The sequence below is a fragment of the Leopardus geoffroyi genome, chromosome C2, assembly GCF_018350155.1.
Source record: "Leopardus geoffroyi isolate Oge1 chromosome C2, O.geoffroyi_Oge1_pat1.0, whole genome shotgun sequence".
Taxonomy (NCBI): Eukaryota; Metazoa; Chordata; class Mammalia; order Carnivora; family Felidae; genus Leopardus; species Leopardus geoffroyi.
In genome coordinates, this window is record NC_059333.1 from 67,279,085 (window position 1) to 67,302,791 (window position 23,707).

The 23,707-nt window shown below is 36.7% G+C and overlaps 1 protein-coding gene across 1 annotated transcript in view; it reads right to left on the reverse strand.

Annotated features, from left to right (window-relative positions):
• Window positions 1-3,722: 3,722 nt before the first annotated feature.
• POLQ (DNA polymerase theta) overlaps window positions 3,723-23,707 on the reverse strand; it is a 133,079-nt gene continuing 113,094 nt past the window's right edge. Inside the window, exons 29-32 of the mRNA XM_045502192.1 lie at window positions 17,578-17,702; window positions 8,347-8,500; window positions 5,457-5,572; window positions 3,723-4,728 (exon numbers count right to left, since the gene is read on the reverse strand). Of these exons, the coding sequence (XP_045358148.1) occupies window positions 4,615-4,728; window positions 5,457-5,572; window positions 8,347-8,500; window positions 17,578-17,702 (509 nt within the window). The 3' untranslated portion in view covers window positions 3,723-4,614. The remainder of the gene's footprint in view (window positions 4,729-5,456; window positions 5,573-8,346; window positions 8,501-17,577; window positions 17,703-23,707) is intronic.

Sequence of the window (23,707 nt, forward strand, 5' to 3'; positions counted from 1 at the left end):
TTATATGTTCTCACTTATATATGGAATCTTTAAAAAACAAACTCAGAAAAAAAGATGAGAAATGTGGTTACCAGAGGCAGAGGGTAGGGGAAGGGGGCAATTGGATGAGGGTGATCAAAAGGTACAAACCTCAGTTACAAGATAAATAAGTACTGGGGATGTAATGTACAACATGATGACTATGGTTAACACTCTTAGACTGTATATTTGAAAGTTGCTAAGAGGGGTGCCTGGGTGGCTTAGTTGGTTAAGCAGCTAACTTTGGCTCAGGTCATGATCTCACAGTTTGTGAGTTCAAGCCCTGCGTTGGGCTCTGTGCTGACAGCTTGGAGCCTGGAGCCTGCTTAGGATTCTGTGTCTCCATCTCTCTCCTCCCCTCCCCCGCTCACACTCTGTCTCTCTCAAAAATATGAATGTTAAATATATATATACTTATATACATGTATTTATATATGCAATATATATTAAAGTTGCTAAGAGTAAATTCTAAAAGTTCTTATCACAAGGACAAAACCTTTATTTATTTATTTACTTAGGTAACCAAATGAGATGATGGATGTTAACTTATTTAAAATTTTTTTTAAGCTTTATCTATTTTTGAGAGAGAGAGACAGAGCATGAGTCGGGGAGGAGCAGAGAGAGGGAGACAGAGCTCCAGGCTCTAAACTGTCAGCAAAGAGCCCGATGCGGGGCTCGAACTCACCAACTGCGAGATCATGACCTTAGCCGAAGTTGGACACCCAACCGACTGAGCCACCCAGGCACCCCGGATGTTAACTTATTTTGATAATCAGTTCACAATATATGTCACTATGCTGTACACCTTAATCTTATACAATGCTCTGTCAATTATATCTCAATAAAACTGAAAAACAAACAAACACAGATTATTATCTTACACTTTTGCAAGTCAGAACTCCGATATGGTCTTATTGGGTTAAAATCAGGGAATTGGTAGGGCTATATCCCTTCTGGTGGTTGTAGAGGAGAATCCATTTCTATTCCATTGCCTCTTCCAGCTTCTAGAGACTGCCTGCATTCCTTGGCTCATGGACCCTTCCTCCATCCTTTTTTTTTTTTTTTTTTTTTATAATATATGAAATTTATTGTCAAATTGGTTTCCATACAACACCCAGTGCTCATCCCAAAAGGTGCCCTCCTCAATACCCATCACCCACCCTCTCCTCCTTCCCACCCCCCATCAACCCTCAGTTTGTTCTCAGTTTTTAACAGTCTCTTATGCTTTGGCTCTCTCCCACTCTAACCTCTTTTTTTTTTTTTTTTTTTTTCTTTTTTCCTCCCCCTCCCCCATGGGTTCCTGTTAAGTTTCTCAGGATCCACATAAGAGTGAAACCATATGGTATCTGTCTTTCTCTGTATGGCTTATTTCACTTAGCATCACACTCTCCAGTTCCATCCACGTTGCTACAAAAGGCCATATTTCATTTTTTCTCATTGCCACGTAGTATTCCATTGTGTATATAAACCACAATTTCTTTATCCATTCATCAGTTGATGGACATTTAGGCTCTTTCCATAATTTGGCTATTGTTGAGAGTGCTGCTATGAACATTGGGGTACAAGTGCCCCTATGCATCAGTACTCCTGTATCCCTTGGATAAATTCCTAGCAGTGCTATTGCTGGGTCATAGGGTAGGTCTATTTTTAATTTTCTGAGGAACCTCCACACTGCTTTCCAGAGCGGCTGCACCAATTTGCATTCCCACCAACAGTGCAAGAGGGTTCCCGTTTCTCCACATCCTCTCCAGCATCTATAGTCTCCTGATTTGTTCATTTTGGCCACTCTGACTGGTGTGAGGTGATATCTGAGTGTGGTTTTGATTTGTATTTCCCTGAGGAGGAGCGACGTTGAACATCTTTTTCATGTGCCTGTTGGCCATCCGGATGTCTTCTTTAGAGAAGTGTCTTTTCATGTTTTCTGCCCATTTCTTCACTGGGTTCTTTGTTTTTCGGGTGTGGAGTTTGGTCGAGCTCTTTATAGATTTTGGATACTAGCCCTTTGTCCGATATGTCATTTCCAAATATCTTTTCCCATTCCGTTGGTTGCCTTTTAGTTTTGTTGGTTGTTTCCTTTGCTGTGCAGAAGCTTTTTATCTTCATAAGGTCCCAGTAATTCACTTTTGCTTTTAATTCCCTTGCCTTTGGGGATGTGTCGAGTAAGAGATTGCTATGGCTGAGGTCAGAGAAGTCTTTTCCTGCTTTCTCCTCTAAGGTTTTGATGGTTTCCTGTCTCACATTCAGGTCCTTTATCCATTTTGAGTTTATTTTTGTGAATGGTGTGAGAAAGTGGTCTAGTTTCAACCTTCTGCATGTTGCTGTCCAGTTCTCCCAGCACCATTTGTTAAAGAGGCTGTCCTTTTTCCATTGGATGTTCTTTCCTGCTTTGTCAAAGATGAGTTGACCATACGTTTGTGGGTCTAGTTCTGGGGTTTCTATTCTATTCCATTGGTCTATGTGTCTGTTTTTGTGCCACCTTCCTCCATCCTTAAAGTCAGCAGTGCAACGTCTTCAAATCTCAGTCTAACTCTGTTTCCATCTTCACAATCCTCCTCTTTGACCATCTGTCTTCCTCCTATAAGGAGCCTGTGTTTATACTGGAACCAACCAAATAATCTTCCCATTTCAAGATCTCTAACTTAATCACATCAGCAATGTCCCTTTTAACATGTAATATAACATGTTCATAGGTTTGAGGGGTTAGGATGGGGATGGGGGGGGCATTCTGCTTACCACAGCGCTCATCTGTTGTTTCCATAATGATTTGTGGACTGAAAAGTGACGTTTGAACTTTATGCAATTACTCAGTTATAATACCATGGTAACTAAAATTTGAGTTGTGTTATTAGGGGCACTAGTGTTACTTAAGTACACTATGGTAAGTGGAATTTGTGCATAATTGAGTCATGCAAAGCAAGAACTGTTTGTTTTAAGTCCAGCTGATAAATCAAAAGGAAGAGAAAATGCATGTGACTACACATACGGAGCAAATGCTGCAGAAAATCAGGTGGAGATGACCTATATATCCACACTCATATTTAGAGAATACTCACAAGTAAACAGAATGAGCCTTCTCTTGTGCCGCATCTTAAGGTCATCTGAACAATGACAGCACTACCACTTTTGTCTCTGAGAAAGATGGTGGAAGTGAATACAGAAAAAACTCAAGAATAATGCTATAACTTCCCTCTTATCTGTGCCATCTCCTGCCCATTCCTTCTCACCCCCCAAAAGGCATATCTGAGTATTTTGTGTAATAGTATATTACACTTTGTTTATAAAGCAACTGTCTTTTAAAAAATTCTAGTTAATAAATATAAAAGAGCTCTTCTGATAACTGATTAAGAATAAAAGAAACATTTCCTATGTGCACAGATGTTGTTGAACAAACTCAACAATGCAAATCCTAGAATAAATACTAGGAACACAGGTTTCAGATACTCTTAGATGAAACACAATTTTAAAAACTGAGAGGCTCCTGGGTTGCTCAGCTGGTTAAGCATCCGACTTTGGCTCAGGTCCTGATCTCACAGTTCGTGAGTTCAAGCCCTTCATCGGGCTCTGTGCTGACACTCAGAGCCTGGAGCCTGCTTCAGATTCTGTGTTTCCCTCTCTCTGTGTCCCTCCCCCTGCTTGCCCTCTGTCTCTCAAAAATACATAAACATTAAAAAAATTTTTTTGAATTAAAAATAAAACTACTGATATAAAGTTTCTTATAAATTCATTTTATTTCAACAGCAAAAAAGTCAGTTATACACCTCTGACTGATTATAAAATATAATGTCTTCAGCATGGGTATTCTCACCATGCCACAAACACAGAAAGAGGCAGTAATAGATGGATACAGGGGTGTCTTCTTTCTCTGGCAGTATTATATTAAACTGTAGTATAAACATCTGATTTTACAGAACAGGATGCCTCTTGAAGAGGTGTAGCTTATTTTATAATACCTAAGTATTGCAAACACATTCATTGAATGAACTGAGGAAGGAAAAGGAAGAAGAAACACCATTTCATGAAAATCCATTCCTAGACTGCACCCATATCGAGTCTACCTCTTTATAGAGTTCAGAATTTATTAGCCAATGCTGCATAGAAATACAGCTCCACTAGTCTTAAGTTGATATTGGAGAAAAATCACCAGAATGCGTAAGCACGGGGGTATATAAGAAACCAAATCCCTATCTGCCAATGGTTCCTGCTGGTGTCTACATCACAAGTGTCTGCATCCTGGACAGAGCTGAAAATGCCCCAGAGACAGCGGTCATTGAGCCATCATGCTCAACCAGACAGATGAGGACCCAAAGTGCTAAGTGCATGTTTCAGTGCATGTTCTGAACCTGATTAGAGCCACACAGAACTATAAAAGGCAACTTCATACATTCTCTTTGAGAATAAATATAATTGTTAAACTTGGTATTTTGCCTCAAAAAAGTTTTTTTTATGCTATAGAGAATAAACTCTGATATACATTTTGAAACTCTCACTAAAATTACTATTCCAAGTCCATCAAGATTTGAGAGTTGGTTTTCCTGAAATAGGTGAAAGGGTAAGTTGTACCTACACCAGGCTTCCCCAGAGGACTGAGCCATACAATTACACATCAAAGTCCTTCAGCTCTCCCCAGCTCGCACCTATTTTCACTTTCACTTTCAGTTTCACAGAAAGTTTTATGGCATTTTCCATTTCATTCTTGACAATCTGAGCTACCTACAAAAAAAAAAAAAAAAAAAAAAAAAAAAAAGAGGTTAACAAACTCTTTTCCCAATCAAAGAATGTTTCCCAACCCACCCATTGAGGCGATAAGCCAGACTAGAGCTCTTCATCTCATGGTGCTTAAAACTCAAAATCCAAAAAGAGCCAGCCATCCCAAACTGGTCTGCATTGAAGAGCAGGGCTCTACCAGTTTCTTTGGGAATGCTAAGTTTTTAAATCCTCATGGCAGAGCTCCAAACTCTCATCTAACTTCTCCCAAAGAAAAACAGCCCTGCATCAAAAGTTTCTTTTAAAAGGAGTATGAAGGGCACCTGGTGGCTCAGTCAGTTGAGCATCTGACTCTTGATTTCAGCTCAGGTCATGATCCCAGGGTCGTGGGATGGATCCCTGAGTCGAGCTCTGCGTTAAGCATGGATCTTGCTTAAGATTCATTCTCTCTCTCCCTCCTTCTCTCTCTCTCCCTCTTCACCCCTGCTCCTCTCCCCCTCTCACACACATACTCTCTCTCAAATTAAATAAATAAAAATAAAAATAAAAATAAATAGGAGTATGAAACTGAGCACTCTTAGCTCTTTCTCAGCCCTGTAGGACTCAACATTTATATAGCTATATATATAGTCCCATCCTGGGACTAAGGAAGGATTCCAGAAATCTCATGCATCTTAACCTGATCTACAGCGTCTTAGCATTCTATGAAATGGACACAAACACTGCAAAAATACCTGAACAACATCCTCTTCTGCCACTTCATATAAGAGCTCATCGTGGAGTTGAAGGATGAAGAAGCCTCCTCTGATCGGACAGAACATCCCTTGCAGTTTTCTTTTTGGTAACAATCCTGTGCCACGAAAAAAGGGATAAAACTGATCAGCGTGTCACTGTACCATAAAAGAATCGTTTTTTAGGGACTTTGAGAAACTCTGGGAATTTTTAATCAAGAGATTAAAACACATGAGATTTAGAACTATTAGGAAAATATCTACTTGCTGACTGCTGACCTATCAGGTAAACTCAAATCTCCATCAACTTCCTCCCATAAAGGAGGAATCTAACAGTCAGTAAATGGAGTTTGAATAACTCTGCTCCAAATGCCATCTAATTTATTTCTTATAAAACAACCTACATCTTCACTTTTCATGGCACCCTCACTACCAACTCTGGTAATAGCACCAGAGTAGTATGGGCCCTGATCCATGCTCCAGGAAGGTGAACTGGTATTGTCATTAGGCAGTGTATTATAAGAAGAACATTTGCTGCCACATTTTTATGGCCAGAAGTGTCACTGTGGTAGAACTGGTGCTTTCCCAACTGGACCAAACACTGTAGACAAGTAATTCTAAACCTAGGGTTCAGATGAGGACTTCAGAGACTGTATGAATCCCTTGAAGTTACATGTAAGAGTCTATACCTGTACATTTTTCTGTGGAGACGATCTTTCAGTAGACTCTCAAAAGAACCTGTAACTCCACTATATCAGACTCAGTTACTATTTCCTAACAAGCTGAGCCTGGTGGTACAAATAATGTCCCAGTGATCACTAAGATAAGGTCTCACAATAATTAATACCTTTAGAGTAACTGCCTTTAATCATTTGCCCATAGCTCACAGCAGTCCTTCCTTTCTGCCACCCCAATTTCCTACTGATCCTTCTAGGCAGCACAAACACTATCTTCCTCATATCTCATGCTTCTCTCAGAGAGGATTCTTTAGCTGTCACTGTCTGCAGCCCAAGTTTTCTCACAGGTGGCTCTTAGAGGGTAAGAGAACAAAGGTAGATGAGGCTGTGGCAAGATGCTTCCATATCAGGGCTGCAAGGCTGTGCATCTAACTGAAATCTGCTCTGCCCCACTGGGCCCACTTATCTCACATCACTGGTTGTCAGGATGCTTTTCTGCTTTCCAGTCACCATACCTTCCTTCTCTTGATTTCTCCTAGTTATTTGGCTTCTGACTCTGAATGCTACGATCTCCCTGTTCCTGGTGTGGTCTGCTTCCTCAGGTTCAGCTCCCTTTGATCCCACTAACCTACCACTACTTTTAACCCAGCATGGCATCAGGATGTACCCTCAGTGACATACCCACATTGCTTTCCACCCACTCTAAAGGCTGTTGTTCTTGTCTATATCCTCATTCAGATACTGCATCACTCTGCTGTGAAGAGTTACAGAAATATTTCAGTCAGGAATGATATCTTCCCTTCTTTTCTTTAGATTTTAAATGTAAAGAGGTTGATAACTTTTACTCCCAAATCCTCTAAAGCACATAGTACAGTGTTATTCCCTAAATAAGTTTGATCATATATTCTCTCTATAAAGACAGAGAGAATGTGTGTGTGGTGTGTGTGTGCAGTATGTGTGCACATTGACTCCCACACACAAAATGTTGAACGAGTAGCCTTAGATATATGGGGGAAAGAGAAGACAATAAAATTAACAATCCGCATTTGGTGGGCAAGTCTTTATGTATTTTTTGTATGTAGAAATGAACATCTTTATTATCTGTGTAAATGACTATATTATTCTCTATAACATATTTATATGTCTCTCCTAGAAACAGCAAATTCCATCCTCAACAGCTGATCTCACATTTTCTGCCCCATCTCCAATAGAACTGATTCTTCTCCTTTATGCCCAAAACCTTAACTTCTTCCCAGGAAAATTTAAAACTTGGCTGCAGTCATGGTTTGGTAATCTCAATCACACTGAAATGGTATTTAAAGCAAAAGTATGGACATGAGACAAACAGAGAAAGGAATCTACTTGTGAGAACAAGAAATAATCTATCCAAGCAACAAGGAGAGAACTTAGTAAAATAAGAACAAGAAGAGACAACAATACTGGCAAAGAAATGTTGTGATAAGGAAGTCAGCTCAGAATATATTCCCAGACTTGAGAGAGAACATGGAAGGTGATGAATTGGAAAATCAACATATTCTTAAGGTGTTATCTAAGGACAAGAGGATCCCTAAGACACCTTCAAAGTATCTGCAAAGCCAAAATTATTTTCATAATAACACTCAGGTTATTTTCCTTTTCCAGCCTCCTTCTCTCATAAGTACAACAAAGGGACCAGTTATCCTGGATTTACCACTAAAAGTCCCATATCCTAGGAAACCCATCGGTCTCCCACAAACTGGGACATTATCACCCAAGACTATAGAGGGTTTTCCAGAGGTTACAGGGCAGGTGAGATTGCAACAAATCCAAATGTCTGAATCCAATGCAGAAATCCAAATGTCTTCTCTTAAGCCAGACATTAAAGAGACTTGCAGAAACGTAAATATCACCAATTTTCTTTTGTTCTAAAACATGTAGTTGTTTCTATGAAAATATATTACTTATGCTAACATGTAGTGAGTTTATTATTTGTTATTATTTTTAAACATTAATATATGTTTTTGAATTCCCTGTTTATATTTCTAATATGGTAAATATTACTATATATAACCTACATAAAGTTCTTTGGGACCCTTAGTAATTCTAAGAGTGTAAAAACATCATGAGATCAAAATGTATGAAAAATGCTGAGAATTAATATATAAAAATACTTCCCTTTGTCTTTTCTGATACCGTTAATCTTAATGTTACAGCAGGGTCCTCGTTTGTGAACAAACCTGTTCTGTCGCTTTGGAGCATACCCTCCCGATGACCATGGGATTTGAAGGTTGAGTGCAAGGTCTCTAATTGCTTCTGAATGTTAACTGTGGCTATTTTGACGATATCAGCTGCTGAACCTTGGACTGTTGTGTTGATGGCCTGACGCTCAGCCTATGAAAAACAGTAACAATAACAGGTGCTCCATTAGACATACCAACATTGTTTCATACCTGCTTTTAGTGTCCACAGATCAGTGCTCACATCTGTAACCAGACTGGAAATCTAGACCAAGATGTGACCCAAGACATCAACTATTAAACTGCATCTTAAGAATAGCAACTAGAATGATCCAGGGCTCTAGATTCTGGGCTATCGTCCCCATGAGAACAGACTAAACAGAAGAAAGTCAGATGGCTTCAGTTTAGAAATCTTCAACACTCAGGATCAAAAACTGCATTACACTTAAAATGTATTTAGCAACTCAAAATTATTTTATAAACATATATCATCAATGTTCTAGCTGTTCATTCTAAAAGACCTATTCCTTGAAAAGTAACTCCTCTTAACCTTAAACAGATATAAGTAGAATACATTCTTTGTGATGTGAGTTAGAATGTTCCAAGCACATTCCCCATATCAGTGGTTTGTTGATCCTATGTAGGGTTTGGCCCCAGCAGGTCAGGAGCCCTCTGGTATGAATCAGAGCTTTTTAATGAGCTGCTGGAGCTAATCATTAGCTGCTAGTAAAAATGCAGACCCTAGATTCCTAGATATTAAGTTAGAACTTACCCAAAACTCTTGCTACCACAGCTGCTAAAAGTGATGATCCTAAGGCAGCAGGGATGGACATCTGGTTTAATATCCAAAGTAGAACCTATCCATGAATACCATGCCTACTGTCCCAAAAGGTCTCAGAAAGTGGGAAGGGTCTACACACTGGACGGATCTATGTAACTTGAGATGTATTCTCTAGTTCCCTGTTACCTGGACTACAACCAACTCCTAGTATAGTAAATACCTATTAAAGAGATAGACTTTTTTTTTTAATGTTTATTCATTTTTGAGAGAGAGCATGAGTAGGGGAGGGCCAGAGAGAGGGGGCAACAGAGGATCTGAAGCAGGTTCTGAGCTGACAGCAGCAAGACCAATTCAGGGCTTGAACTCATGAGCCACGAGATCATGACCTGAGCTGAAATCAGATGCTCAACCAATTGAGCCACCCAGGTGTCCCTAAACATTTTTTAAAATTATTTTTTCATCAGATGCTGACAAATCCACTCTAAACCCATTCAGTTGTCATTGTTTTAAGAATGATTAAATTTCAGAGTTCTACTGACTCCTCTCCTCTGTGTAGTGGACTGTGTTATTGTTGCTATTACTTGCTGCCCCACCCAATGCCATATAATTTCAAGTGTTGTTCACTCTAAACTGTTGACCTTGATTTATTTTGCTGAATGAAATGTGACTAAAATTGACATAAGCCCCATCTAAGAAGTTTTAAGAGCTAACCAACATTGTCACACACACACACAAAAAGGCTTATCCCAGAGACTTTTCCTTCATTCTGAATTCCAGAATGAAGAAAACATGGAGTAAAGCCACAGTCAACCAAGAGCTTAAGTCTAGCATGAATTAAAAATAAAGCTTCTTATTATAAGCCATTGAAATTTTTGGGTGGTTTTTACTGTGACATAAGCAAGCATAAAAATAAAACTAAGATATATAATTCACTCTCATGATATTATACTTCCCTGATTCTCTTCTAAAATAAAAAAAAAACTGGGCAGTCTTTGGCTTTGTGTCTTACAATCTCAGTCCCCTAATGACCAAGGTTTTTTCATGTACATAAAAAATATAGGTTTCTGGTAATAGGAGATTAGTCCATTAGGACAAACCCTCCCACTGATAACAGCCAGAAAAGCTGCATGGAGAACACCTCTTTGAATCAGATGATTAAAAAGGAAATGAAAAATTATAGAACCTAGAGAGCTAAGAGAGAAAGAAAACCCTGGCGTTGGAGGCCACCATTTCTCTCAGGGACATCAACAGTTTCCAGAAGAGGCAGCTGAAAGAAACTTTGAGCAGAGCTTAATGGTTTTGAGGGGTCTGGGGAACAAACAAGGGTCATGAAGTAGGAGGGCTAGTAAACCATCAACTTGCCACTCCAAAACTAACACCCTAAGAAAAAGATAAATTAGAAATTGTCTGGTCTTAACATCCTTGCTTCAAATCATTTCTATTCCTGAAATTAGATCAAAGTAACCCTATATTATTGGTCATTCTAATCTCCTGCCAAAAGCAAATATAAATCTTCTGAATAAAGGTAACATTATCATACAAGCTTCAAATTATACCCACAGTCATTCATAAACAACATTTGACACTCAATAAAAAGTCACCACGACAAAAAGGAGTTGAGACAATATAACTATTTTTGTAGAAAACTAAGAAAAACAAAGGGCAATAGGAACAGACTATAGGGATACAAGTTCAAGACTTTAATTATACTATAAACTATTATCAAATTTATTAGACTATAAAGCAAAGTAAAATATATTCAAGAAAATAAAAGATGAAATTGAATATTTCAGCAAAAAGTCAAATACCATAAAATAAGAGCAGAATGGAAACTCTATAACTGAAAAATAAAAATAACAGAACTTACTACAGCTTTGAAGTATTATCTTGAAATCTGGGATTGTGATACTTCCAGCTTGGTTCTTCTTTTGCAAGATTGCTTTAGCTATGTGGGGTCTTTTGTGGTTCCACACAAATTTTAGGATTATTTAGATCTGTGAAAAATGCTGTTAATATTTTGACAGGGATTGCATTGATCTGTAGATTGCTTTGAGTCGTATGGACATTTTAACAATATCTGTTCTTACAATCCATGAGCATGAAATATCTTTCCATTTGTTTGTGTCATCTTCAATTTCTTTCATCAACATTTTATAACTTTCAGAGTAAAGGTCTTTCATCTCCTTGGTTTAGTTTATTTTTAGGTATTTTATTATTTTTAGTGTAGTTGTAAATGGGATTATTTCCTTAATTTCTCTTTGTGTTACTTCATTGGTAGTGTATTGAAATGCAACAGATTGCTGTAAATTAGTTTTGTATCTTGTGACTTCACTGAATTCATTTAACAGTTCCAGTACTTTTTTGGTGGAGTCTTTATAGTTTTCTATATACAGTATCATGTGATCTGCAAATAAGTTTTACTTCTTCCTTACCAATTTGGATGACTTTTATTTCTTTTTCTTGTCTGATTGCTGTGGCTAAGACTTCTAGTACTATGTTGAATAAAAGTGGTGAGAGTGGGCATCCTTGTTTTGTTCCTAATCTTAGAGGAAAAGTTCTCAGTTTTTCACCATTGAGTATGATGCTAGCTGTGGGTTTTTTCCACACATGGCTTTTATTATGCTGAGGTAAGTTCCCTCTAAATCCACTTTGTTGACAGTTTTTATTATGAATTGATGTTGCATTATGTCAAAAAGACAAGAACAAGCATTGCTGAGAATGTGGAGAAAAAGGAATCCTCATGCACTGTTGGTGGGAATGCAAAATAGTGCAGCCACTGTGGAAAAGAGTATGGAGATTCCTCAAAACAACTAAAAATTGAACTACCATATAATCCAGTAATTCCACTACTGGGTATTTACCAAATGAAAACAAAAACACTAATTCAAAAAGATGTATGGACCCTTATGTTTATTGCAGGATTATTTACAATAGCCGACATATGGAAGCAATCCAAGTGTCCATCCATAGTTGAATGGATAAAGAAGATGTGGTAATGTATACAATAGAATATCACTTAGCCATAAAAAAGAAGAATGAAATCTTGCCATTTGCAACAACATAGATGGACCTAGAGGGTATAATACAAGGTGAAATAAGTGAATCAGAGAAAGACAAATACTGTATGATTTTACCCATATGTGGAATTTAAGAAACAAAACAAAGAAAAATCAGAACAAACTGGTGGTTGCTGGGGGCGGAGGGGAGGGTGTGAGGATGAAATACATAAAGGGGATTAAGAGTACACTTAGGTTGATGAGCACTGAGAAATGCATAGAATTGTTGAATCATTATATCATACACCTGAGACTAATATACTATATATTAATTATACTCCAACTAAAAAAAAAATCAATCTGAGCCAGGAAAAAAAAAACCAAAACAGAACTTAAAGCACTTAAATAGTACCTTCCCTGTAGTTGGGTGTGTGTGTATGGAAGGGTGGGGGGAGGGGGATGGTATTGATGTGCAGGGAGGATAAAGAAGCCTTATGGAATTGTGGAAAAGTTCTATATCACTTTGAATAGAAAAGCTTAATAGTTGGGTTCAATAGCAAATTGAAGAGGAAAATCAGTAAATTGAAAGATAAGTTTGAAGAAAAAATCCAGAATTAAGCATGATGAAATATAAACATGGAAAGAGCCAAACAGAGGAAATGAAACATGAGGAATTTTTAAAAAAGGTTTAAAATTTTTATAATAGGAGTCCCAGAAAGAGAGGAGAGAATGTAATGAAGCAATAATTAAAGAAGAAATGACTAAAAATCTTCTAAAATCAACAAAAGATATCAAGCCACAGATTGAAAAAATCCTAACACTCTTAATGGATCAATCAAACACACATATCCACAGAGAAACACATAAATTAAAAACACACACGCAATTTAGGTATATCACAGAAAATCTACTGTAAACCAGACAGAAAGAAAAATATTGTATGGAAATCAACCTAGAGAAGAAAGGCAGATTACATCAAAGACAGTTAGACCAGGGCTGAGCAAACTACAGCCTGCAGGCTAAATGTGGCCTAGCTTCTATTTCTGTAAATAAAGTTTTATTGGAACACAACCACACAGTCACCCATTTATGTATTGTCTATGACTGTATTTGCACTACAAGAGCAGAAGTGAGCAGGTATGACAGAACCTCTATGCCCTGCACGCAAATATATAAGGGAGCTTACTTTATCTGACAAAGGCACTAATAAACCTTAAGGAAAGTTCTACATAGCAGTGAATGTTTAAAATTCCCCTCTGAGATCAGAAAAGAGGTAAAGATGCTCACTATCACTACTTGTATTTAACACTGTCCTGGCTTATAAGTCAAACAAAAGTAATAAAAGGAACAAAGTTTAGAAAAGTAGTTATAAAAACTACTTTGCAGATAATAATTGGGAAGATAGAGTTTCTAAAAGTATCTACAGATAAATTATTAGAATTAGTAATTACAATATTTGCAAGGCTTCTAGACAAAAGAACAATAAAAACAACTATTTCTATGTACCAGCAACAAAGGCTTAGAAAATGTAAAAAAGGAAGGAAAAGAGCAAAAATAGATACAACTTGCAACAGCATCAAAAATTTTCAAATACCTAGATAAATCTAATTCCCCAAAATTATACATTGAGAGAATTTAAAAACTACAGACCTAAATAAATGGACAGATATATTATGTTCATGGGCTGGAAAACTGAAGTGTATAAATATATCCATCAAGCTCATCTTGATCTATGAACTTGAGGCAATCTCAAAAAAATCCCAACAGGATTTTGTGTTTATATACAAATTTACAAGCTGCTTGTGCAAGTTATATGGAAATGCAGAGAGCCAAGAAAAGGCAAAGCTGCATCACTAAGACGGTGTGGCACTGTCTAAAGGATGAACAAATACAACAGACAAAAATAATGTGTCCAAAAACAGACACATCCATATATAGAAATTTCATTTGTGGCAAAGGTGGCACTGAAGAACAGTAGGGGGAAAGCTCCGTTTTTCCAATAAATAGTTAGGGACAACTGTATATCCTTGAGGTGAGGGGAGATGGAAGACCTTGACCCTCAGTCTCTCATAATACATCAAAACCAATTTCTGGTTGATTGTAGATATAAATGTATATGGCAAAACCAAAAATTCCTAGTGAAAATTATCTTGACATTGGGGTAGTGAAAGCTTTCTTAAACAGATCAAGGAAAGCACTATAATAATATAAAAGACTGATAAGCCCATGTAACCAAAGGGCTCATATGTGGAATATATAAAGGACTCTCATAAATCAGTTAAAAGAGACAACTCAAAACAAATAAACAAAGACAAAGGATTTAAACAGACCCTCCACAAAAGAAGACATCCAAATAGCCATAAACAAAAAAGGAGCTAAACATCATTAGTCATCAGAAAAAGGCAAATTGAAAGCACAATGAGGTACCATTACACAGTTACCAGAATAGCTAAAATTAAAAAGACCAATAATATCAACCAAGGCAAGAATGTAGATAAACAGAGCTGGTGGCAACATTAATGGGGATAACTGCTCTGTAAAACTGTTAGGCAGTATATACTAAAGTATAAATGTGCTTAATCTATGACTCACCAGTTCCACTCTAAAAGTAATGAAATTAGGTACATATGTTCACCAAAAGACATATGTGAGAATGTTCATAGCAGCTTTATTAATGATAGGCAAAACCTGGAAAGAGTCCAAATGTCTGCCAATGGAGAAATGAAATGTTAGAATGGATAAATTGTTGGTATGTTTCTACTATGTCAGCTAAATAAAGACATGAACTATAGCTGCACATGTAACTCATGAATCTCACAGACCTATATTTGAATGAAAAAAGTCAGATCCAAGAGTACACATGGTACGATTGCATTTAAATAAAAATCAAGTTCATACAAAACTAACCTATAGTTTTATGTGTGTGCTGGGGTGGGAGGTGGATAGTACTGATATGGAGGGAACATAAAGAAGCCTTCTAGGGTGTTGGAAAAGTTCCATATCATGACAGGACGGTGGTTATATGGGTATAAACATGTAAAACTTTACATGTTAAGATTTTTACCCTTTACTACACATGTTATTTCTCAATTAAAATTTAAAGGCTAATCCAAATTATTACCCTCTCCTCATCTAAAGTTACTAGTAAGAATGAAAAGGCAAGATACAGTGTGGAAGAGACTATTTTCCCAACATGTAATCAATATGTCTTTCCTACATATAAGAAAAAGACAACTCAACAACAACAACAACAAAAAAAAAAAAAAATGAAAAAGAAGACTTGAAAAACCACTTTTCCAAGAAAGAATTAAGTAATGGCTAATAAATATTTGTTAAGTTACTTACCTCATTAGTATTCAAGGAAATGCAAAGTAAAACTACAAGATACTACCTTAAACCCAACAGAATAGCTAAAATTATATCACCTTAATAGCAAATGTTGGTAAGAACACAGAGCAGTGAGAACTTGCACACACTTCTGAAAGGAGGACAGATTGCTGCAACCACCATCGAAAACAATTTGGCTTTATCTCCTAAAGTAGATAAGCAGCAATTCTAAGACTAGTTCTTTACCAAACATAAATTGAAACATATGTGCACCAAGAACATTGGACAAGAATTTTCAAATCAGCAATATCCATAATAACTCCAAACTGGAAACCTAAATTCTCATCAATGGAAAAATGGATAAACTGTGGTATAATCATAAATATACTATCATAAAGTAAAACAGCTACCTTTATGTAAGACGACATGAATGACTCGCCTATGCAGTTTTGAGTGAAAGAAGCTATAGGCAGAAGAATACATACATACAATGTACATAGAGATCAAAAATATATAAAACTATAGGGCTAGATTATGATAGTGATTATTTCTAGGAAGCAGTGGGTAGTGAGTAGGAGTCATCAAGGGACCGTCTAAGGTGCTGACAATATTCTATTTGACTTGAGTGGTAGTTACACAGGTATAGTTCTGTGATAATTTACTAAAATTTACATTTGTTTCCTGTACTTTCTCTATGTATATTTTTCAATACAATAAAACTTTAAACAAAAAGTGAAGCCAAACCAAAGCAAACCAAAAATTAAATCTGGTTATATCTATTCGTAATTCTGAGGGTTGGGATTTTCTTTTTTCTCAGCAACAACATAATGAGTCAGTTAGAACTTTAACTCCTAAGGATTTGGCATGTAAAGTCTTACCCTCACATCTTTAGGTACAAAAATATTAGTTTTCAAAAACTTGTATGGTTGATTTACATCAATAAATCTATCCTCCATTTTTAATCATGTAAATCCCAAGAAATATAACTCCTCTTAGATCAAGTCTAAAATTTTCAGCCTGCCATTAAAGCCTTCCACTAGCTGGCTCCATCTGACCAGTAGAAAATTATCTACTCCTAAGGGACAACTCATTTAGAGAGATGGTAAAAGCCTGATAAATATTTGATGTCTGTGTATATGGTAGGCTACACAAAAAGCCATCTATTCTTCCACGGTCCTTAAGAACATTAGTGCTCTGAAGGTTTCTAGATCCAGACAGAAGTCTAGCACTGTGGGAGGGCTGGGTATTTTCATTACATACAATGTATAGTGGGCACTGACATGCAGAAGTATTGGAGAAGATGAAATATAACCAGTTGAAATAGGAAGATGTGGACTATAATAGAAATTTAAATGTTCAGATGCATAGAATACTTCTGTGGGTTCCAAAGATTTCAGAGACTTTAAATCATAATTTTAGTAAATACCATCAATAAATATTTTAAATGGTGTTAAAAATAGCCTTTTTCAATACTTTGAATATCCTAATAACTTTGGGTGAGCCAGTGTTATTAAAATAAATAAACGAGGGGAGCCTGGGTGGCTCAATCGGTTAAGTGTCTAACTTAATTTCTGCTCAGGGCATGATGGGGCTTCCCGCTAGGCATGGAACCTGCTTAAGGTTCAATCTCTCCCTCTCCCTCTGCCTCTTCACTGCATGTGTGCATGTGTGCTATCACTCTCTCTCTCTCAAAAAAATAAAAAAATAAACAAGTAGAATGAGCCAAAAATGAATGAACCACAATTTAATGATGGGCTAATCTGAAAAAATAGGAAACTTTGTGTGATATGACAAATTGGTATACAATATCTGAAACAAAGAACAATTAGCAAATGTAAGAATTACATTTATAATTTATTAGCAAAACTAAAAAAATAACTGGCTTACTGAAACAGAACGTCTTTAAAGTATTTGAAGTATTATTAAGTGAACTCATATTTACATTGGTCTGTAAGGACTACATTCAGCAAATACTGGCATGTGCCATTATTTCAAAGTCCTTAGTGAAACAGAAGATACAATTAATAGGCTACTGATTCCTAAAAGGAAATAGCAGTGTTTAGTCTTGGTTGAAAAGTATATGTCATTAAAATACTAAGTTAAAAATCCAGAGAAATCTCAACATACGTGAGCTTTATGATAAGGGTTGTTGTCGTTGATTCCTGGTAAATATCTACGTCTTCCCAAAATGGTCCGAACAAATCCATCTCTTTTACAATTCTTCACTGTCTCTCTCATGAAATGATTAATCCCTACAAAGAAAATACAAAAATAATTATAACCAAAGTCCATTCTTAATCTCATTCACTAGCTTCAATATAATGAAATATACCAAAACCCCACCATGACTCTTAACACTATATCACATCATCAAATCTTTGCATATAAACTTTCATTCACTTTTTGTAGACTCAGAAAGTTAGGAACAAAATGACTTTAGAACTCACATAATCAAGAAACCCAAAGCAGGAGGCATCACAATCCCAGATTTCAAGCTATACTACAAAGCTGTAATCATCAAGACAGTATGGTACTGGAACGAGAACAGACACTCAGATCAATGGAACAGAATAGAGAACCCAGCAATGGACTCACAAACGTATGGCCAACTAATCTTTGACAAAGCAGGAAAGAATATCCAACAGAATAAAGACAGTCTCTTCAGCAAGTGGTGCTGGGAAAACTGGACAGCGACATGCAGAATGATCCTGGACCACTTTCTTAAACCAGACAAAAAAATAAACTCAAAATGGATGTAAGACCTAAATGTAAAACAGGAAGACATCAAAATCCTCAAGGAGAAATCAGGCAAAAACCTCTTTGATCTTGGCCACAGCACCTTCTTACTCAACATGTCTCCAGAGGCAAGGGAAACAAAAGCAAAAATGAACTACTGGGACTCCGTCAAAATAAAAAGCTTCTGCGCAGCGAAGGAAACAATCAGCAAAACTAAAACACAACCAACAGAATGGGAGAAGATATTTGCAAATGACATATCAGATAAAGGGTTAGTATCTAAAATCTACAAAGAACTTATCAAACTCAACACCCAAAAAACAAATAATCCAGTGAAGAAATGGGCAAAAGACATGAATAGACACTTCTCCAAAGAAGACATCCAGATGGCCAATTGACACATGAAAAAATGCTCAATATCACTCATCATCAGGGAAATACAAATCAAAACCACAATGAGATACCACCTCACACCTCTCAGAATGGCTAACATTAGCAACTCAGGCAACAACAGGTGTTGGCGAGGATGCAGAGAAAGAGGATCTCTTTTGCATTGCTGATGGGAATGCAAGCTGGTGCAGCCACTCTGGAAAACAGTATGGAGGTTTCCTCAAAAAACTAAAAATAGAACTACCTTACAACCCAGCAATTGCACTACTAGGCATTTATCCAAGGGATACAGGTGTGCAGTTTTGCAGGGACACATGCACCCCCATGTTTATAGCAGTACTATCAATAATAGCCAAAGTATGGAAAGAGCCCAAATGTCCACTGATGGATTAATGGATAAAGAAAATGTATTATATACAATGGAGTATTACTTGGCAATCAAAAAGAATGAAATCTTGCCATTTGCAACTATGTGGATGGAACTGCAGGGTATTATGCTAAGTGAAATTAGAGAAAGACAAAAATCATATGACTTCACTCATATGAGGACTTTAAGAGACAAAACAGATGAACATAAGGGAAGGGAAACAAAAAAAAACAGGGAGGGGGACAAAACAGAAGAGACTCTTAACTATGGAGAACAAACTGAGGGTTACTAGAGGAGTTGTGGGAGGGGGGGGATGGGCTAAATGGTAAGGGGCACTAAGGAATCTACTCCTGAAATCATTGTTGCACTATATGCTAATTTGGATGTAAATTTTAAAAAAATTAAAAAATTAAAAAAAAAAGAACTAACATAATCAGGGCACCTGGGTGGATCAGTTGGTTAAGCATTTGACTCTTGATTTCAGCTCAGGTCATGAGCTCACCATTCGTGAGTTTGAGCCCTACATTGGGCTCTGCGCTGACAGCACAAGCCTGCTTGGTATTCTCCCTCTCTCCCTCTCTCTTTGCCCTTCCCCCACGCTTGCTCACTGTCTCAAAATAAATAAACATTAAAAAAAAAAAGAAAGAAAGAAATGACATAATCTAACTCTATCACCAACAAAAAATATGAAACCAAACTCCAGAACAGAGCAGGTACTAAAACCTAGGATCTTAAGACTATTCCATGCTACTTTTCATCAGCTTCTTCTGCTCTTTCTGGTTGTGTTAATCAATCCTCTTTTACTGTTTGGTCTTATCACTTCCAGGCTTAAAACATTCTAATAGCTCCTTGTTAGCATCTAAGCTACAATCAAAATAGGACCTAAATGAAATTAATACAAGAATAATAAAAACTTCATTAGGAATATATACGACTCACTTCTTACAATTTAAAAAAATATGTACGGTGTACTTTTCAAACACATTCATATTCCCTATACCAGGATTCATCCTCTGCTATATAGGCTCATTATTACATCTTACAGATCTCCAGATTGAATTTGTTGCTCCAGGTAGGCCAACTGTTCATTCCTATTTCTGAGCTAGAGAGGTGTTCTCTCCTCAACATCCTTTCTCCGTGCTATTTAAAACACAATCAGGTATACAGACTGTGCTGATATATCTTTATTCATACATGCAATCTCTGCTTTCTCACAGCTCTGCTTATCCTAAATAATTAACATTAATGTCTCCTAACTAAAACCCCTCATCTGAAGATTTCTGCTGTGTGGCTGGTACAGGAGAGACATTTGAGGGGACTGTGGGTGAAAGGAAGGGATAAAATCCTGCCAAGTGAAGCTGTTGGTGATATTCGACCACCAGTATAAGAATTTCAGAAAGCAGTAAGGCTCTCCCCTTTTCCTCTTTAAGAATTACTATGGTATTGTTGAGTGAAGAGCAAAAAAAAGGATAAGACTGAAGACACTGCACTTGTACAAATTCTCTTAACTGACTCCTGTCAGAGGCTCTCAAATATTCAGAGATGGAAAGAACTACTTTAAAAAAAACCAAACAAGCAAAGGGGAAAAAAAGAGAGAGGCAAGTCAAGAAGCAGACACTTAGCTATAGAGAACAAACTGATGGTTACCAGAGGGTAGGTGAATGTAGGGATGGGTTAAATAGGTGATAGGGATGGAGGAGTGCACTTGCCATGATGAGCACAGGGTGATGTATGGAAGTGTTGAATCACTGTACTGTACACCTAAAATTAACCTACACTATGTGTTAGCCAACTGAAATTTAAATAAAAATTTTAAAAAATCAGTTTTGAGGTATAGTTTATATACAGTAGGAGGAACCCACTTAATTTTTTAAATTTGTATATTAATTTTATTTTATTTTATGTTAATTTACATCCAAGTTAGTCAGCATATAGTGCAACAATGATTTCAGGAGTAGAATCCAACGATTCATCACCTACATATAACACCCAGTGCTCATCCCAACAAGTGTCCTCCTTAATGCCCTTGTCCATTTAGCACACCCCCACAACCCAAAACCCCTCCAACAACCCTCAGTTTGTTCTCGGTATTTAAGAGTCTCTTATGTTTTGTCCCTCTCCCTGTTTTTATATTATTTTTGCTTCTCTTCCAAATATGCTTCTCTTCCAGATATGTTCATCTGTTTTGTATCTTAAATTCCACATATGAGTGAAGTCATGATATTTGTCTTTCTTTGACTAATTTTACTTAGCATAATACACTCTAGTTCCATCCACATTGTTGCAAATTCTTTTTGATCACCGAGTAATATTCCAGTGTGTGTGTGTGTGTGTGTGTGTGTATACACACACTACATCTTCGTTACCCATTCATCAGTCAGTGGACAGTTGGGCTCTTTCCACACTAGCTATTGTCGCTAGCACTGCTATAAACATTGGAGTGCATGTGCCCAGAAGGAACGCACTTTAGGTGAACAGTTGGATGTATTTTAACAAATGAATGCACACTACAAGATATGAAACATTTATATCACCTTTATAGTTAGATCCCCATTATCAGCCAAAAAACTCATTGATCTGCTTTATGATACCATATCTTGGTTTTTCATATTCTTAAAAATTCATAAAAATTGAATTGTACTGTATGTTCTCATTTGAATCTGCCTTCTTTTGCTAAATAGTATTCCATTGCAGAGATATACCAAAATTTGTTTATCCATGATCCTGTTCATAGACAATTTGGTTGTTAGGAATAAAACTGCTATAACATTCACATAGCAGTCTTTCTCTTGCTGTTTTCATTTTTCTTGGGCAAATACCCAATAGTAGAATTGCCGGATCACATAATTATCTGTATGTTTAACTCTGAAAGAGCCATACTGTTTTCCAAAGTGGTTGTACCATTTGACAATCCTAACAGCAATGTAAAAGGGATACAGTGTTTTTAATTTTAGCCATTGTAGTGTTTTTGTAATGGTGTCTCTTTGTGGTTTTCATTTGCTTTTCCCTGATGACTAATAACAATAATATTTGATGTTGTCATTCATATATTTTCTTTTGAGAAAAGTCTTTTCAAATCTTTTGACCTTTATTTTATTGGATTGTTTGCTTTCTCACTATTGGTTGTAAGAATTTTTACATATTCTGGATGCAAGTTCTTTGTTGGATAATAGGAACTGCAAATATTTTCTCTTCTGTGGTTTGCCTTACATTTTCTTTTATTATTTTAAAAAAATTTTTTTAATGTTTATTTATTTTTGAGAGAGAGAGAGACAGAGTGTGAGCTGGGGAGGGGCAGAGAGAGAGAGACAGAGAGAGAGACAGAATCTGAAGCAGGCTCCAGGTTCTGAGCTGTCAGCACAGAGCCCAACATGGGGCTCGAACCCATGAACTACAAGATCATGACCTGAGCCAAAGTTGGACGCGTAACCAACTGAGCCACCGAGGCACCATGCCTTACATTTTCTTAATGGTATCATCTATCAATGTTTATCTTTGATGGTTAATTCAGTGTAATTATCACCTAAGAAATCTTTGCCTACCTCAATGTCACAAAGAATTTTCCCCCTATTTTTTCCTTCTGAAGATTTGTAGTTTTAGATTTTACTTTTAAGTCTATGCTCCATATCAAGCTAATTTTTTTTTAATTTTTTTTTAACGTTTATTTATTTTTGAGACAGAGAGAGACAGAGCATGAACGGGGGAGGGTCAGAGAGAGGGAGACACAGAATCCGAAACAGGCTCCAGGCTCTGAACTGTCAGCACAGAGCCCGACGCGGGGCTCGAACTCACGGACCGCGAGATCGTGACCTGAGCCAAAGTCAGCTGCTCAACCGACTGAGCCACCCAGGCGCCCCTCAAGCTAATTTTTGAATAAAGTATGGGATGAAAGTTGAAGTTACTGTGTTTCCATACTAGTATTCAGTTGTTCTAGAACCAATTGTTGACAAGATCATCTTTCCTACATTGAATTACCATGGCAACCTAATTGAAAATCAAACCACCACATATATATATAGGTCTATTTCTGAACACTTTATTGTGACCCATTGTTTGCCATGTCTACACTTATGCCTATATTGATTATTGTAGTTTTATAATAAATTTGAACTCAGGGGGTGTTAGTATTCAACATTATACTTTTCCTCCCAAGATTTTTCTCATTATTCCAGGCCCTTTGAATTTCCAGATAAATTTAGAATAAGCTTGTCAAATTCTACACAAAAGTCTAATGAATTTTGATTGGAACTAAATTGAATCCATAGAACAATTTATAGAGAACTGTCATCACAACAATATTGTACCTTCTAATAAATTAACATGGTAACCCTCACATTTATCTAAGTATTCTTAAATTTCTCTCAGGATTGTTTCAGAGTTTTCAATAAAGTCTTGCACATACTGTTAGATTTATCCCAACTATTTCATGTATTTTGATGTGATTGAAATGGTTTTATTTTTACTTCATTCACTAATTATTGCTCATAAACAAAGATACAACTGAATTTTACAAATTGACCTTGTATGATGGGACCTTTCTAAATTTAGTTATTTGTTCTAGTAGTTGTTTTTGTAGAATTCATATGATTTTCTATGTACAAGATCATGTCATATGTGAATAAATTCTTTTTGGGGATTGAGGACTAGGTTGACTATAAAGGACTATGAAATAGCTTTCTGGGGTGAAAGGGTAATGGTTCCATATCTTGGTTGTGATGCAGATTATATAACTCTGTGCATTTGTCAGAATTCATACAAATACAC